General features: G+C 40.1%; 1 protein-coding gene across 1 annotated transcript in view; it reads left to right on the top strand.

Moving 5' to 3' along the window:
* LRP1B (LDL receptor related protein 1B) overlaps positions 1 to 17837 on the top strand; it is a 1292938-nt gene that overhangs the window by 1141199 nt on the left and 133902 nt on the right. The window contains exons 67-68 of the mRNA XM_074967293.1: positions 4874 to 4990; positions 16697 to 16803. Of these exons, the coding sequence (XP_074823394.1) occupies positions 4874 to 4990; positions 16697 to 16803 (224 nt within the window). The remainder of the gene's footprint in view (positions 1 to 4873; positions 4991 to 16696; positions 16804 to 17837) is intronic.

Raw genomic sequence — 17837 nt, 5'->3', positions numbered from 1 at the left:
TCTCATTTTTACCATATGATTAAATCAACTGGAATATAAATATTGTACTTACATTTCAGTGTATAGTATATAGAGCAGTATAAACAAATCATTGTCTGTATGAAATTTTAGTTTGTACTGAATTAGTTAGTAATTTTTATGTAGCCTGTTTTAAAACTAGGCAAATATCTTCAAGATGACTTGAAGTACCCCCTGGAAGACCTCTGGGTACCCCCAGGGGTAGCATACCCCTGGCTGAGAACCACTGATCTAAAAGACACAGACAGACTAATAGTGGAGAGTGGGAATGTAGCATGTACTCTCTAAAAGCTATTTATTATTCATGGTCTTTTGTGAAAGCAGAAGGTTTGTTTCTGGGGTTGGGGAACTTAAAGGACCTGCTTTACTGCTTAGATTTAGTGTCCTGATAAATAAATTATATAATTTTTTGCTGTTGGATGGTCATTATTTTAATTGTAATATTCTTCGGGGTACCTACAGCTTTTTGTATGGCTGTCTTGTATTGTTGTTTAAACAGAAAGAAAGAAAAAAAGAAAGATGAGAATCAGTAGTTGCCACAGTTTTGTTAGTCACATATTTCGTGGGGGTGGGGGCGGGGGCGGTTATTTGAGGACAAGTTGGAGCCTGTGTGTGTGTAAAATGTCGTCATAATTCATCATGATCATCATCAAGGATTTTGTACAGATCATGGCAGAGGGAGTCTTAAAGAGAGGTTTGAAAAAGGAAACTAATATATGGATTTTATCAGTGAGTTTTCCCATGTGCAAGAAGCAGCATGGGAGAAAGTGGTGAAGTGAACTAGTCGGTAGAAATGGCTGGGAATATTGGAGTAAAAGGCAGGAGTGAGCACTGCAGCAATAAGTTACTGGATCAGCTAGGTAGGGCCTGTCAAGGTGGTGAAGATTTTTAAAGGTAAAGACGACGAGAGACCAGGATACATACTCATGGTAAAGCACATTCAAAAATTATTTTGATATCTCATTCTAACTCCTAGGTTTGCACAAAGCCGGGCTTGAAGCACAAGCACGGCAAGCAGCTGTTTGAGGCACATCAAATGCAGTCTCTGCATTCCATTGCACTGACATGTAATTTTAAAAATGTCATTGTGGCTTTTATAAAACAAACTTATTAGAGATGTACTTTTATGCAAAGAAAATATGCCACTGGTAATTTTTTTTACTTTGCAAGGCTCTCTATCATTTCCCCCTATCTCCCTTGAACCTGAAAGAATAAAGTACAACAGAAAAAAATCACATGCAAATGAAACACAAAAATAGCTGCATCCTATTGGAAAAGTGCTGCTGCTGTTCAGAACTGCTCATGCGTCCGCAAAAGGCTTTATCCATAATCAGATGTTGTGAGTGTAAATGCTTGTTTCAAAATCCTACGTGCTGACTGAAGAAAACTAATTTCATTTGGGTTTTATATACTGCAGACATCCTGTCTCTGATGCAGTGAGTGGTTAAATCAAAAGTGTGGGAAAACACTACGTTTTTCACTAGATTTGTGGGTATAGCGCCAATTAATTGTAGCATTATAAGTGTAAACACACCCATTGCCCAATATATCACTTTGTACTCTGTTGCATAAATATGCCTATAGTTTAGTCAGGGGTCCCATTTGGGGGAGGGCTCTAGCCCCTCCCATCCCCCCAGGTTTCATACTTGAGGTCTGTTCACAGTACATACCCTACCCTAGATGGAGCTCTTAACTGCAACACAGCTTGAGTGTGATATGTGATGAGTAAGGCTATGATTTAACCATGGGTATTTTTAGTAAAAGTCATGGACAGGTCACAGGCAAGAAACAAAAAATTACGGCACGTGAGTATCGTAAATACCCAGACTGCTGCACTGGGCAACACAGTATGGAGAGGAAGTGAGCAGCCCTCAGTGGTGAAAGAACAGGTTAAGGACTATTTAGAAAAGTGGGACATGCACAATTCCATGGGTCCAGATCTAATGCATCCAAGGGTGCTGAGGGAGTTGGCTGATGTAATTGCAGAGCCATTTGCCATTATGTCTGAAAATTCGTGGTGACTGAGGGGAGGTCCTGGACAATTGGAAAAATGAAAATATAGTGCCCATATTTTAAAAGGGAAAGAAAAAGAACCCAGGGAACTACAGACCTGTCAGCCTTACTTCAGTCCCTGGCAAAATTATGAACCAGGTCCTAAAGGAATCCATTTTGAAGCACTTGGAGGAGAGGAAGGTGATCAAAAACAGTCAACATGGATTCACCAAAGTCAAGTCATGCCTGACCAACCTGATTGTCTTCTATGATGTGGTAACAGGCTCTGTGGATATGGGAAAAGCAGTGGATATGATATATATTGACTTTAGCAAAGCTTTTGATACGATCTCCCACAGTATTCTTGCCAGCAAGTTAAAGAAGTATGGATTGGATGAATGAACTATAAGGTGGATAGAAAACTAGCTAGATTGTCAGGCTCAACGGGTAGTGATCAACGGCTCGATGTATAGTTGGCAGCCGGTATCAAGCGGAGTGCCCAGGGGTTGGTCCTGGGGCCGGTTTAGTTCAATATCTTTATTAATGATCTGGATGATGGGATAAATTGCACCCTCAGCAAGTTCACAGTTGACACTAAGCTGTGGGGAGATGTAGATATGCTGGAGGGTAGGGTTTGGGTCCGAGTGACCTAGAATAATTGGAGGATTGGGACAAAAGGAATCTGTTGAGGTTCAACAAGGACAAGTGCAGAGTCCTGCACTTAGGAAGGAAGAATCCCATGCACCACAACAGGCTCGGGACCGACTGCCTAAGCAGCAGTTCTGCCGAAAAGATGGGGATTACAGTGGATGAGAAGCTGGATATGAGTCAGCAGTGTGCCCTTGTTGCCAAGAAGGCCAACGGCATATTGGGCTGTATTAGTAGGAGCGTTGCCAGCAGATGGAGGGAAGTGATTGTTCCCCTCTATTCGGCACAGGTGAGGCCACACATGGAGTACTGTGTCCAGTTTTGGTCCCCCCACTACAGAAGGGATGTGGACAAATTGGAGAGAGTCCAGCGGAGGGCAACAAAAATTATTAGGGGGCTGGGGCACATGATTTACGAGGAAAGGCTGAGAGAAATGGGGTTATTTAGTCTGCAGAAGAGAAGAGTGAGGGGGGATTTGATAGCAGCCTTCAACTACCTGAAAGCTTGGGTTCCAAAGAGGATGGAGCTAGGCTGTTCTCAGTGGTGGCAGATAACAGAACAAGAAGCAATGGTCTCAAGTTGCAGTGGGGGAAGTCTAGGTTGGATCTTAGGAAACAGTATTTCACTAGGAGGATGGTGAAGCGCTGGATTGGGTTACCTAGGGAGGTGGTAGAATCTCCATCCTTAGAGGTTTTTAAGGCCCAGCTAGACAAAGCCCTGGCTGGGATGATTTAGTTGGTGTTGGTCCTGCTTTGAGCAGGGGATTGGACTAGATGACCTCCTGAGGTCTCTTCCAACCCTAATATTCTATGATTCTATACCCCTGATTGCATCCTGGGGGAGGGGCGCTGTCTGGAGGGGGGAACCTGTGGCACCAGCAGCTGTGAAGAAGCCCTGGGGGACCCGTGGCACCAGCTGTAGGGAGAGGAGCCTGGTGCGGCTGGCTGCAGGGCCACCCAAGCATCTGGCTGCGAAGTCACTCCAGCAACGGCTGATGTGGCTGTCCCCAGAGCCGCCTGAGCACTGGCTGCTACAGAAGTTACGGAGGTCACAGGAAGTCACATGATCCGTGAGTTCCACGACCTCTGTGACAAACACAGAACCCTAGTGATGTGCTGCTCCCAGCTTCTGCCTTTGGGGCAGAGAATTTTTTTTATAAACAGAGGCAGGGTGATTAAGATAACTAAAGGCTTGTCATTAAATTAAATTAGGGATCATTAGATGATCCTGAAAGCATTGCCCGGCACTCCAGTTAAAAGATAGAAAACAAAAGGTAGGAATAAATGGTGAGAATGGAGAGAGGTAAATAGTGATGTCCCCCAGGGGTCTGTACTAGGACCAGTGCTGTTCAACATATTAATAAATACTTTCTTAGATCATCCTACTCCTCTGTGTAATTTGTACCAACTTACAGTCCATGACCCATCAATATAATGGGTATAAATAGCTCTAAGAGAGTCTAAGTTAGACCCCTTCACGCTAACATACACATCACTTCTGAATTTTGCACAATTTCACAATTTCTACCATTAGCAACAGTGGGATATTGTGGCGTTTATACCTCATGGTTTTTTTTTTATTTGAAATGTTATCAAGAATACAACTTCTCACATTACTTCAGTTCAAAAAAGCTTCAGAACAGCCACTTATCAATTAAAAATGTCTTCGTTTTCCTCTATCAAAATCCAAACTGAAAGCTGAGAATTCTTTTTTATTAGATAACGTGGGTGAGGTAATATTTTTCATTGGACAAATTTCTGTTGGTGAGAGAAACAAGTCTTTGAGCTCTCTCACCAACAGAAGTTGGTCCAATAAAAGATATTTGTCCACTTTGTCTTTCTAATATCTTGGGACTAGTATGGCTACAAAAACACTACTTAACCTTTTTATTTATTGTATGATAATTAGTGTTGCTTTGGTCATGGGTCAATATAATCTTGAGAAACGTGACATGTGTAGTCATGTTGCTGACTGCACTACTGATAAGTGTGGTATAAGAATGTGTATGGAATAGAATTCAATAGAATAGAGTTGCAATGGGGCTGCTTTGTAAAATAGTTCTTTGTCTTTGGTAGATAAGTACCACTTAAAATGTAAGGGTTCCTTAATTTGACATATATCTTTGAATATTATTATCCTACCCGTTTTAGTAGCAATCTTTTAGGTTCTGCCTTTATGGAATACATTGATGCAAATGGTGGCATCTTCATTGCAGATAAAAAGACTTGTGGGCCTCATGAATTCCAGTGCAAAAACAACAACTGTATTCCAGATCACTGGAGATGTGACAGCCAAAATGACTGTGGTGATAATTCAGATGAAGAAAACTGCAGTAAGTAAATCTTGCAGCCTATTCAATAAACCAGGAGGAAACTTTTTCTATACTGATAAGCTGTCCATTTGATTTTATCTATCCTACTCTTTGCATTGTCATTTGTAGTCACATTTAGTCTGGCACATTCAGAATCAGTTGACCTGAATCCAAAATGACGATTCTGAAAGTCTCATATCTGAATTATTTCCATAAAGATTTGTAGCCAATTAAAAGAGTATCATGCACAATTCTGCATAATATGAATATGCAGTAGAACACTTGACATATGACAATAAGGTTAGAGGGTAAGTGGAGAGCAAGTTAAAAACTGATGATTGGCTAATCTAACTTCTCTGTGTGAGGGTAACTCCCATATTTCTTATATTCAGGTATATCCATGAGTCAGCAGCATCACTGAGTCAGCAAACCCTCATAACACTTTCCCGAGAGCATAGATACCAGTGAACAATGGGATAATTTGTTCTGCCAGCCTGTTACACTTTGTATAGTCAGTAGGGGAACTTCCATATTTTAAATCTAATCAGGTTCACTTCTGAAGTCCTTATCCACATTGACTTTCACGTTACTCAAAAAGTGGTCCCCATTAAAGCTAACGGGACTAATTCACTTTGTTCCTCACTGTGACTATGGAGTGCAGATTAGGGCTTCTTGCATACATTTTGAAATGTATGAGCTAGCTATTCCCAATAAAGACCTGTAACACCAGCTTTAGCTTAGTAATGTGTGACACCTTCACAGGAAGGGGTGAGTTCCTTTCATCTTTGAGCCCTGAAATGTAATCGTGAGTCAAAGGGGTAACATCTAGAGTATCACTGTTAGGCATTTTTAGAGAAAGAATCCTATACATTGCTTTGTACTGCCACCCCCGCAGTTTAATAGCTGGGTTCTTATCTTTTTTTCTTTCTTTCTTATAAAATCCAAGAAAAGGCTACATGCTTGGCTTTTTGCCAGTCAGTGTGGAAGACCGCCTGTCCCCTCTTCAGAGATCTGAATGTGTTATTTGTAGTCAGTCCCTGTGAAGTAAAACATTTTGGTCAGAATTTTCAAAAGTGGATGACTAAAGTTAGGCACCTAAATCCACATTAAAGACAAATAGAGGTATATGTACTCAGCACCTCTGAAAATCAGGCCATGTAATTTATAACCCTAATTATAGATTTATGTGCATAACTTTGGGCACTTCCCACATGTGAAACTTTTGTGTCAAACCCAAGTTAATGGTATCTAGTTTGCATATTAATTCAAGCTCAGCAGTTTCTCGTTGGAGTCTGTTTTTGAAGCTTTTCTGTTGCAAAATTGCCACCCTTAAATCTTTTACTGAGTGGCCACAGAGGTTGAAGTGTTCTCCTACTGGTTTTTGAATGTTATGATTCCTGATGTCAGATTTGTGTTCATTTATTCTTTTGCGTAGAGACTGTCTGGTTTGGCCAATGTACATGGCAGAGGGGCATTGCTGGCACATGATGGCATATATCACATTGGTAGATGTGCAGGTGAATGAGCCCCTGATGGCATGGCTAATGAGATTAGGTCCTATGATGGTGTCACTTGAATAAATATGTGGACAGAGTTGGCATCGGGCTTTGTTGCGAGGATAGATTCCTGGGTTAGTGTTTTTGCTGTGTGGTGTTGGTTGCTGGTGAGTATTTGCTTCAGGTTGGGGGGCTGTCTGTAAGCGAGGACTGGTCTGTCTCACAAGATCTGTGAGAGTGAGGGATCATTTTTCAGGATAGGTTGTAAATCTTTGATGATGCGCTGGAGAGGTTTTAGTTGGGGGCTGAATCTAGTGACAGCTAGTGGCGTTCTGTTATTTTCTTTGCAACAGAAAAGCTTCAAAAACAGACTCCAAGGAGAAACTGCTGAGCTTGAATTAATATGCAAACTAGATACCATTAACTTGGATTTGAATAGAGACTGGGAGTGGCTGGGTCATTACACATATTGAATCTATTTCCTTAAGTTAAGTATCCTCACACCTTCTTGTCAACTGTCTAAATGGGCCATCTTGATTATCACTACAAAAGTTTTTTCGCCTGCTGATAATAGCTCATCTTAATTAATTAGCCTCTTACAGTTTGTCTGGTAACTTCCAACTTATCTGTATGTGTGTATATATTTGTACTTACTATATGTTCCATTCTATGCATCCGATGAAGTGAGCTGTAGCTCACAAAAGCTTACGCTCTAATAAATTTGTTAGTCTCTAAGGTGCCACAAGTACTGTTCTTTTTGCGGATACAGACTAACACAGCTGCTACTCTGAAACTCGCAGTACAGATAGTGATAGAAACTTTAAAATAACAGTGGAGTAATCAATTGTCAAGGGTTTTTTTTTAATTTATTAGGCTTGTCATTTTTGTATTTACCTAGCTAATTAAACCTCCCTTTCAATAGTCGGCTGTTCTTTAGACTCCCAGATAAAGACATCTGTAGTATACTAATGACTATGGGTGAAATTCACCCCATATAGAGGACACATACACACAGCCTATGTATCGAGTAACTCCCATTTAAATCCTAAAAGCAAGACTTAAGTGGTACGCAGTGTGACAGAAATGGCAATTTGCTGCAATATCTTCGACAAACCTTAATGAATTAAGTTAAACCTTACTGAATGAAGTTTAAGTATCTTAGGAGTTCATTATATTAAGAATGCAAATGTTTTTTGTATTATTGTGCAATTGTATGCAACGTCTTTGAGGAGGAGATATGGCTAATATAAACCCTGGGAGATGTTATATTCTTCAAAGAAGTCTTTGAAACAATGTGCTAGACAAACAAAGTTGTGTGGGATTCCTAGGAAATATTTGGAAGGCAGGGAATGCAAATTACCCATGGCCAGATTCATCCTTTTGAAGCTGTCCTTGAAGAGAAATCCCATTATCTGTCTGATTACCTATTCACGGTCTCTTCAGAGACCCAAACTGGATAAAGGAGTGGCTCTCAGCTTCATGAGTGTGCTTGTTCTGAACCAAGGTGGTTATGAAGTTGTAACCACAGCAAAACCCCTTGGTGGGTGTTGAAGGACTGTTCACTCACCAGAGCCCTGGTTGGTGGTAAGCTTATTAGCATGCATGTGGGTTCTTTTATTGTTTTTAATAGTTTTCTCTGTAATGCTTTTACCTCAGGAATAAATATGCTTGATTAGAAAGAGCTGTGTGGTAATTTAACTGTGATAATTACACTATTTACCATCCTTGAGGCGAAAAGTAAAGCAGGTCTGCTTAGACAGACTGATTTCATTGGGGAATTCCTAGGTGGAGAGAGGTGTACAACCTGGAAAAAACCCATTCAGGAAGGAGAGAGATGTGCATCTCTTCCGAAGAGAGGTGAAGACTGGGGAGCTAGAAGCCTAAGAGTAGGTGCCCTTGCTGCATCATAAAGTGAGAATACAGGTGTAATTACCCTGAACTGAGAGACATAGTCTTTGTGTAGGCTGTCTGCATAATAGTGAATTTTGCTCTATATGTGTCCTTCTGGCTCTTTCTTAATATTTGTAAAAACTTTTCCTTTGGTTTCTCAAATATATATTTTGAATCACAGTGGAAAACAGGAGATTATTATTGAAGTATTAACCTACAAAATCATGATATCTCACGGAACTGTATAAACTAGCCTTGCTGTGTTTGAAATAGGTTTATAAAAACCTTTATATGCTATCTCACCATTACTAGAACTAATTGTAACAAAAAATATATGAAAAAGAAGTACAAAAGCACTGACAAAATATATTACACTTATTATGAAGATAAATTGTTCGTGACATACATGAATTTACAAAGAGTTTGTCAGGCAGCGATATCAGAAAATGAGTTGTTTCTCAAGGGTACTGAATGCACTAATTGCCTTCCAGAAATTCAGCTCAGGTATTTACATCTATCTTTATATAACATCTTCAGACACACAGGGTTTTTTGGGAAAGGATTTTATTAGCAGTGATATAGAGCATTGGTTGCAAAATGTAACAAATGTTTAAGTTTTTCATGGAATTATTTACTATCAATATAACGTGAAATACCTGTGTAGTGAAAATCGTTCTTTAGTATGACTTAACTCTGCTTCCTGCACAGTGTAACTGAACGTTATCACTCTTTCCTTATCTGTGTACCTCTTGTAACTCATAAACCCATACTACCCATTTTTTCCAATGTCTTGAGCCTTTCACTTGACTTTTATATAACTGATTAAGAATGTGTTTGTTGGTCTTGAGCCAAAGCTCACTGAAGTCATTGGGAAGACTTCCATTGTCTTCAGTGGCTTTAGTTCAGGCCCACTCCAAGCTTCTTCACAATAAAATAGCTACCTTGAAGAATGTTCATGTATTGGGAAGTCCTTCTAAAAACATTAAAGCCAGGGAGGTCTACCATCAGCCATTTGTGCCCCCTTCCAAACAACAAAACAAAGGTTGTACAGAAGTATATAGCCCTGGTGAACTAATTCTGAATTTGAATACATTGGAATCAAAGTGTAGGGCATCTTTTATCTCCCTTCACTCTTACTGAAGATCTTTCCCTGCCCCCTCCCCTTCCCCCTGGAAAAAAATATTTTCTTTTTCAGGTAAATCTTTATTGTAGAGAATACTCTATAGTAGTCAGCTGTCTTGTTCCTGTCTAAAAGAAAGTAGCGCACCTTTACTGTTATTAATCAAAGAACATAAAATCTATATAAAACTGAAAGAAAATGAAGAAAAAATGTAAAATGGCTTGAAACTAACCAGAGTAGGAATACCTGTTACTGTTGCTAGGTAATTGTTTTGAAGCTATTTTTTTTTAAACATTTCTTTAAAAGAGGTCATAAACCTACTCCCTTGAAGTCAATATCAAATCTTCCATTGGCTGCAGTGAGAGCAGGGTAAAGCTCTCATATTACTTTTTACTTTAAACTACTGTTTTCCTATTCACAGTAATCAATAATTGGTTATTGCATACAATTTAGCATGATGATTTACCCTACAAAATTCATTTTATAATGTAAATTTAATATATTGAACTCATTTTCTTGATCTACATTTGGGTCTTTTCCTTTTCCTTTTCATAGAATCATAGAATATCAGAGTTGGAAGGGACCTCAGGAGGTCATCTAGTCCAACCCCCTGCTCAAAGCAGGACCAACACCAACTAAATCATCCCAGCCAGGGCTTTGTCAAGCCTGACCTTAAAAACTTCTAAGGAAGGAGATTCCACCACCTCCCTAGGTAACACATTCCAGTGTTTCATCACCCTCCTAGTGAAAAAGTTTTTCCTAATATCCAACCTAAACCTCCCCCACTGCAACTTGAGACCACTACTCCTCGTTCTGTCATCTGCTACGACTGAGAACAGTCTAGATCCATCCTCTTTGGAACCCCCTTTCAGGAAGTTGAAAGGAGCTATCAAATCCCCCCTCATTCTTCTCTTCCACAGACTAAACAATCCTAGATCCCTCAGCCTCTCCTCATAAGTCATGTGTTCCACTCCCCTGATCATTTTTGTTGCCCTCCGCTGGACATTTTCCAATTTTTCCACATTCTTCTTGTAGTGTGGGGCCCAAAACTGGACACAGTACTCCAGATGAGGCCTCACCAATGTCGAATAGAGGGGAACGATCACATCCCTCGATCTGCTGGCAATGCCCCTACTTATACATCCCAAAATGCCATTGGCTTTCTTGGCAACAAGGACACACGTTGACTCATATCCAGCTTCTCGTCCACTGTAACCCTTAGGTCCTTTTCTGCAGAACTGCTGCCTAGCCATTCAGTCCCTAGTCTGTAGCGGTGCATTGGATTCTTCCATCCTAAGTGCAGGACTCTGCACTTGTCCTTGTTGAACCTCATCAGATTTGTTTTGGCCCAATCCTCTAATTTGTCTAGGTCCCTCTGTATCCTTTCCCTACCCTCCAGCGTATCTACCTCTCCTCCCAGTTTAGTGTCATCTGCAAACTTGCTGAGGGTGCAATCCACACCATCCTCCAGATCATTAATGAAGATATTGAACAAAACTGGCCTGAGGACCAACTCTTGGGGCACTCCACTTGATACCGGCTGCGTAGCCATTTGTTGACTTCCATGATTCGACGGTCTCTACCCAGGCCTTTTTCTTCCACAGGGAGGATGGATGAGAACACCACTTGCACCTCAGACTCCTTTATCACTGTAGTCTGCAGTGATCCACTCAAGGTCGTTCTTGGTAGCATCATTGGTGCCCACGTGGAGAAGCAGGAAGGGATAGCGATCCAAGGGCTTGATGATTCTCGGCAGTCTCTCCATCACATCGTGAATTCTAGCTCATGGCAAGCAGCAGACTTCTCGATTTTCCCGGTCGGGGCAGCAGATGGATGACTCAGTCCCCCTGAGGAGAGAGACCCTGACCACCACCACCTGCCTCCTTCTCTTGGGAGTGGTGGTTGTGGAACCCCCATCCCTAGGACAGTGCATCTCATGCCTTCCAATCGGCGGAGCACCTTCTGTTCCCTTCCCTCAGATGTATTATCTAGTCCACTCTCCACATTAGTACCTGTGGAGAGAACATGAAAACGGTTGCTTACCTGTATCTGCGTTGCTGATAAATGGATGCTCCCCTTTCTTCTTCTGGAGGTTACATGCTGCCAAATTTCTTCACCATCCTCCTGTCTCCGCTGCGCAGCCTCCTCTGAATCTTCAGAACATTGTGTCCGTAGAAGCATATCCTGACGTCTGTCCAGGAAATCTTCAGTTTCTCTTATGCAACTGATTGGTTGTTTGAAAAGTGTGAATTGGGAGTGCTTTGTTCCAGGTGAGCCTTAAGTGGGCCTGACTGTTATAAAAAGCCAGTCAGTTGCAAACCAGCTGAGTGGCGAACAGCAGAGAGGCTAACAGAGGGAGTTTGCCTGGGAGTTCGCCGGGGGAGAGCCCACTGAGGCTTACATTTTGCTGACTTCTCTGAGTAGTCACTACAACTCCTGAGGAAGCTCGTAGAAGGAAGGTAATATGGATGGAGAGCGTTCAGCTGTTGTGACTTGCTCTGGATGTGCCATGTTTGTTTTTCTTCCACAGGACAGAAGCAACTTTGTACAGACAAAGTGCAAGCTGGTCTCCAGCTTAGGAAATATCCATAAGCTGCATATTTATGCATATTCAGAACTGTGTAAGATGGTGCAGGAGTGTAAAAGAAATACAGTCAAACAAAATAGGTAATTATACGAGGTGAGTTTTCAGGATAAAAAAACCCAGTGGTTTCCAGTCATCCAACAGTATCTCTTAACCAGGAAGGAGTTTGTACATCACAAGGAATTGGGAAGTTTCTGTCCTTTATTCTATGTGTAGAGAACTTACTCTGTTAATACCTATTATTACTATTAGTATGTGTTCCTTTCAGTAACACTCTGTACATTGATGTGACAGTAGCCCTCTAAGTTCACAAATAAATCACATGGATACATGCCAGAGACATTGGAAATTTGTTTTCCAAACAGACAATTGAGAATTTCAAGAAATGTGTGCATTTTCCCCAGCATCAGGACTCTGGTTATAAATAATTCATTATCAGTATGAAAAACCTGATTTGCTTACATTTTGAAAATCAGTACAGAAACATAACAAATACATATTTGCATGTGAATTACTTTTTCCACAAATTATTTAATTTACATAATTTATCATATTTTGGAACCTCCAATCCATTGCATATTGAGCAAGAATAGAATCAAATGACAATGGAATGCTCAAATATATGCACAATGCACTGTGGATTTAAGAAAAATAAGATAAATATGTGCATAAACTTGAAAAATCCACTAGTGTCAACATTTGATCTCTTTGTATGGAAAACTACTGCAGAACTAGTTCAGTTAATGACAGGTTTCAGAGTAGCAGCCGTGTTAGTCTGTATCCACAAAAAGAAAAGGAGTACTTGTGGCACCTTAGAGACTAACAAATTTATTTGAGCATAAGCTTTCGTGAGTGACAGCTCACTTCATCGGATGCATGCAGTGGAAAATACAGTGGGGAGATTTATATACATAGAGAACATGAAACAATGGGTGTTACTATACACACTGTAACAAGAGTGATCAGGTAAGGTGAACTATTTTCAGTAGGAGGGTGGGGGGGGACCCTTTTGTAGTGATAATCAAGATGGGCCATTTCCAGCAGTTGACAAGAATGTGTGAGGAACAGTGTGGGAGGGGGAGGGAAAATAAACATGGGGAAATAGTTTTACTTTGTGTAATGACACATCCACTCCCAGTCTCTATTCAAGCCTAAGTTAATTGTATTAGTTTGCAAATTAATTCCAATTCAGCAGTCTCTCGTTGGAGTCTGTTTTTGAAGGTTTTTTTGTTGAAGAATTGCCACTTTTAGGTGTGTAATCGAGTGACTAAAGAGATTGAAGTGTTCTCCGACTGGTTTTTGAATGTTATAATTCTTGACATCTGATTTGTGTCCATTTATTCTTTTACGTAGAGACTGTCCAGTTTGGCCAATGTATATGGCAGAGGGGCATTGCTGACACATGATGACATATATCGCATTGGTAGATGTGCAGGTGAATGAGCCTCTGATAGTGTGGCTGATGTGATTAGGCCCTATAATGGTGTCTCCTGAATAGATATGTGGACACAGTTGGCAGCGGGCTTTGTTGCAAGGATAGGTTCCTGGGTTAGTGGTTTTGTTTTGTGGTGTGTGGTTGCTGGTGAGTATTCTATTATAAGAAGAATAGATGCATTGGATCTTGCAGAATTCAACAGTCAGACTACTTGGTGCTGATGGCAATATACATGTATTTCACTCTTAAATGCTTGAGCAACATTTTTCAAAATTAGCCTCTGATTCTGGGGTGTTTTAGTTTTGGGTGCTCTGCTTGAGACTCTTTGTACTTAATTTCCAGAAGTTCTTAAATATATCGCACTTTAGTTGAAGATAGTAGGAGCTCTGATCAGCAGCATGCTCTGCATTTCTGAAAGTTAGGCACCCAGAATCAGAAGCTACTTTTGAAAATATTTGCCTTACCAATTTTTTTTGTGTTGTTCCCATCTTGAAAGTTAAACTGTGGTTTTTTAAAAAAAGAGGTGGGGATCTGTGGATGCAATTGGCACTTAAGAGAAAGAAAATGTATGTATGTTGGTGGAAGGGGAAAATGTCGTATAGCAGTTACTAGATTGCTTTATTGTTTTCAGAGAAAAGTGATGACTACTAATCTATGTGTGAATGCTTTCCTTCAAAATGTCTTGCTGCTAAGTATGTCACTAAGCATAATATAGGAAAAAAGAAAAAAAATCTCAATACCCTCTTTCAAAGTCCTTTCAATAATAATTCACACTGACTAATTCTCTACTAGGTCTTGTACATGTAAATTGGGATCTCATTCTTGCTGTGAGTGGATGGCATCAACTTCTGCATCAGTGGATTTTTCACTAGTGACAAGTTTGAAAAGCATGAGCCATCTACGGTACAGAGTATTTTCGGCATCAGTCCAACTGAACTTAAGGCTCCTCAGCCTTGCTCTGCCTTGCACAGAGTAGATCTCATTAGTCTTCAGCTCTAAGTTTGTCTGATTAGGTCTTTTCTGTTCAGAGGTGTTAAAAATGACTGAGAACCCAGAAAAGGATCAGGAGTAAGATCTGTAGATACTACTATTGTGGCAAGGAATTACAACAGGAGCTGACAGGGATGGGATGTTTTTCATTCCAAGCTTCTGAACAGGTGTTCATAGCAATCACTCCCAGAAGCTACTGCTTATGAAGGGAAGGAACAAGTCTTTTAGGAAAAATAGCACATAGTTTTTATATAATGGTTTCCTGTGTTTTTTCTCTTAGAGCTCTCTTTTGTAACAGCTTGGTCACACGTCAATGTTATCTCTTCCGCATCTGTAAAAGTTAAGAAACCAGCTGCATTAAAAAGAGAGAGCCCTACCACCTGCTCTTTCAGTTCTTATAGGCAGTGTGTCCATAATCAGAGTGGTGTGAGGGTTCAAATGTATCTCAGACTTGGGCAATAATTTGTTTGCTCCCACATCGATGAACAATTTCTCAAGACAATTTGGACTTAAGACTCCCAATACTTAGAAGAAAGGCTGTATGGAAAACAGCCTCTGACTTGATCTGGTGTTCACCAAATTCTTCTATATCACTGAGATCTCTTTTTTTGTATTCACCCTTTCTGATGACTACCATGGCTCTTTCAATATAACTCACTTGCCCCCCTTCCTCACCCTACTATCTGATTGTTTAGTGACTCCCAGTCCATCAACAACCATGACTCTGTTTTCAATGCCTTCTTCCCTGCCCTTTTTCCTTTCCTCCATTAACTCAGTTATCGATTCTACACAGTTTGCTGTCCACCATTCTCAACTCATTTTCCCTTCTCTCTAATCACAAGGTTCCACCAGTTAACCCGTATTCCTAGCTCACCTTCAACGTCTGTTTCTTTCACTCCTGTGCTCACATAGCAATCTGTCTCAGGCAGAAGTCTCACAACCGCGTGGACTTTCTCCAGTATGAATGCTCTGTCTCTTCCTCAATTTTGTCCATCTCCATAGCTAATCAGATCAACTTCTACACACTCATCCTGTTCCACAACCCTTAGCCCAGCAACCATTTTGCCACCTTTCACTTCCTTCTGGAGCTCCCCACTCCTGCACCTTTCTTCTTCTCTGCTCAGGATCCCTCTGACTTTTCAAAGAAGAAATTGATGAGATGCAGTAGGACCTTCTCCCTTTTTTCATTTCCTTTTTTTCTCTACTCTAACCTGTTTTTCCCTCGTCACTCACAAGGAAGTTTCTTGTCTGCTCTTCTCCTTTAAACCCTCCAGGGACCTACATCCCATCATGCCTTGCCTCCATTTTCACCTTTCTATTCAACCTCTTGCCTGTCTTCTGGTTCATTTCTTTCCCCAGAATAGAAACATGTTTTAGTTTACCTGCTCACAAAAATCGCACCCTTGACCCCATCTGCATCTCCAACTCTCATCCCATCTCCCCTTCATCTCCAAGCTCATTGAACATGCAGTCTATAACTGTGCTTAGAGTTACCTCCTTCCAATTCCATCTTAGACCCTTAACAATCCCTCTTCTCAGTTAAAAAATAAAAAAGCAGTAGCCACAGCAATAAAATTCGAACAGCCTAGGTAAATTCTGCTTGGGCTGTCCGTAACTTTTTATATACTTACAAAAAGGTGTATAAATATGCTACAGAAGTCCAAGGGCCCCTTTTCTTCTACTTCCCTCCCTTATTACCAGGTCTGGAAAAAGTTCTATTTCTAGTCTTGTGACAGACCCCTTCATAAAATGGGTGACAACTAGTAGTTATAGCAAAAAACAAATCTGCCAACAGTAGATGGTTTTTCTGCATATAGATAGAAACTGCTCATAAGTATTTAAAAGCATTTGGCAGTTTACCTAGTTATGCAATATAATATAATTTAATGTAAAGTCTATTCATTTTCAAACATAATTTACAGTTATGTGAAGAATTATGAGCTAGCTCAAAAGGTATTCTTTCTAAGGATCTGTCATAAGCAAAGATTTTTTATTTTTAGAATATTTTGGCACAAATTCTTAACCATATGAAAAGTCTTTATTACAACTGTTTGATTAATATTTTCTGTTTTTTCGAAACCATTCATTCACATTTATTTGGTTAAATGTAGTTTGTTTTGTGTAATTTTTCTGTTCCTTCCTTTTGGAACTTAAGAGTTTAGTTTCAAAACATTATTAAGGCTATAAGCATTAATTATTTTCTTTCCTTCAGAGCCTCAGACCTGCACTTTGAAAGACTTTCTCTGCGCAAATGGAGATTGTGTTTCTGCGAGATTCTGGTGTGACGGGGATTACGATTGTGCAGATGGCTCAGATGAGGTAGGCTTCTTCACAGGCAAAAAGGAAAAAATATTCCTTTAGAAAACTGAGATCAAAATACAGCTTGCTGAAGTAGGATTTGTTTTCCCCCCTCACTGGGAAGCAACAAAAAAAATCCATCCTTAGCCATCAAATATCACAACCTCCAGGTGAATGCACAGAGGTGGGAAGGAAAATAGGACTAATGCTACTAGTTATATCTGAGGGAAATTCTCATTTAGCTTATGGAGCAGAAGCTTGTCTTTTTTGGAGGAAAAGGTTGTGAGTTCTGTTCCCTGTGCTGCAAGTGCAGAATACAGTCACCTGACAATCATGCTGTCTGTGTACATACATCTCACAACCTCAAACAGTTTCAGTATTTACATGTTCTGTTTATAGTTTGCACCCATTTATTCATATTCACATTCTACCCCGAGTCAACATATGGATCTCCTATTAAAAGCAGTGGCAGTTGCACGGAACAAGGGAATGAAGCCCCTTGATAATGGAGCACAGGCTATAAACAGATGGGAAAAACAGTATTTCTGATATAGAAATATTACTAAGTAAATATTGTAACTATCAGAAATGAGAGCAGTGGGAATTATATATATATATATATATATATATATATATATAATTATACATATACATATAACTCTCAAGCTGTAAATGGCTCTAAGAAATCAAATAAATTAAGTTTATAAAATCCTTTAGGATTGCTAATTGCTAATTTTATATATTTATATACATATAATTAAAAAATGAAGATATTTATTGATACCATAACTGAGTTCTTTTTCCGACACTGATAAATGCACACAAATCTGCTTGTTGCTCTATGCTGTATCTGATCATGGTAAAATTAACTTCAATTTTTTTTTCTGTAATACTGTTGTTTTCCATCATTATATATAGCTCTGCTCAGGGGTGAAAGTAACTCCGAAGACTTAGCAATACAGGGGCCTCCCCCAGCCAGCCCTTCCACGCCGCTGCCTGGCGCTCCAGGGGCAATTTAAAAGGGCCCAGGGAAGCTGCTCCCTTTGCCGGGGGGG

Source organism: Natator depressus, chromosome 11 (assembly GCF_965152275.1).
Source record: "Natator depressus isolate rNatDep1 chromosome 11, rNatDep2.hap1, whole genome shotgun sequence".
Classification (NCBI taxonomy): domain Eukaryota; kingdom Metazoa; phylum Chordata; order Testudines; family Cheloniidae; genus Natator; species Natator depressus.
Note: the sequence above shows the minus strand (reverse complement) of the source record. Positions and strands in the feature narration are given on the sequence as shown.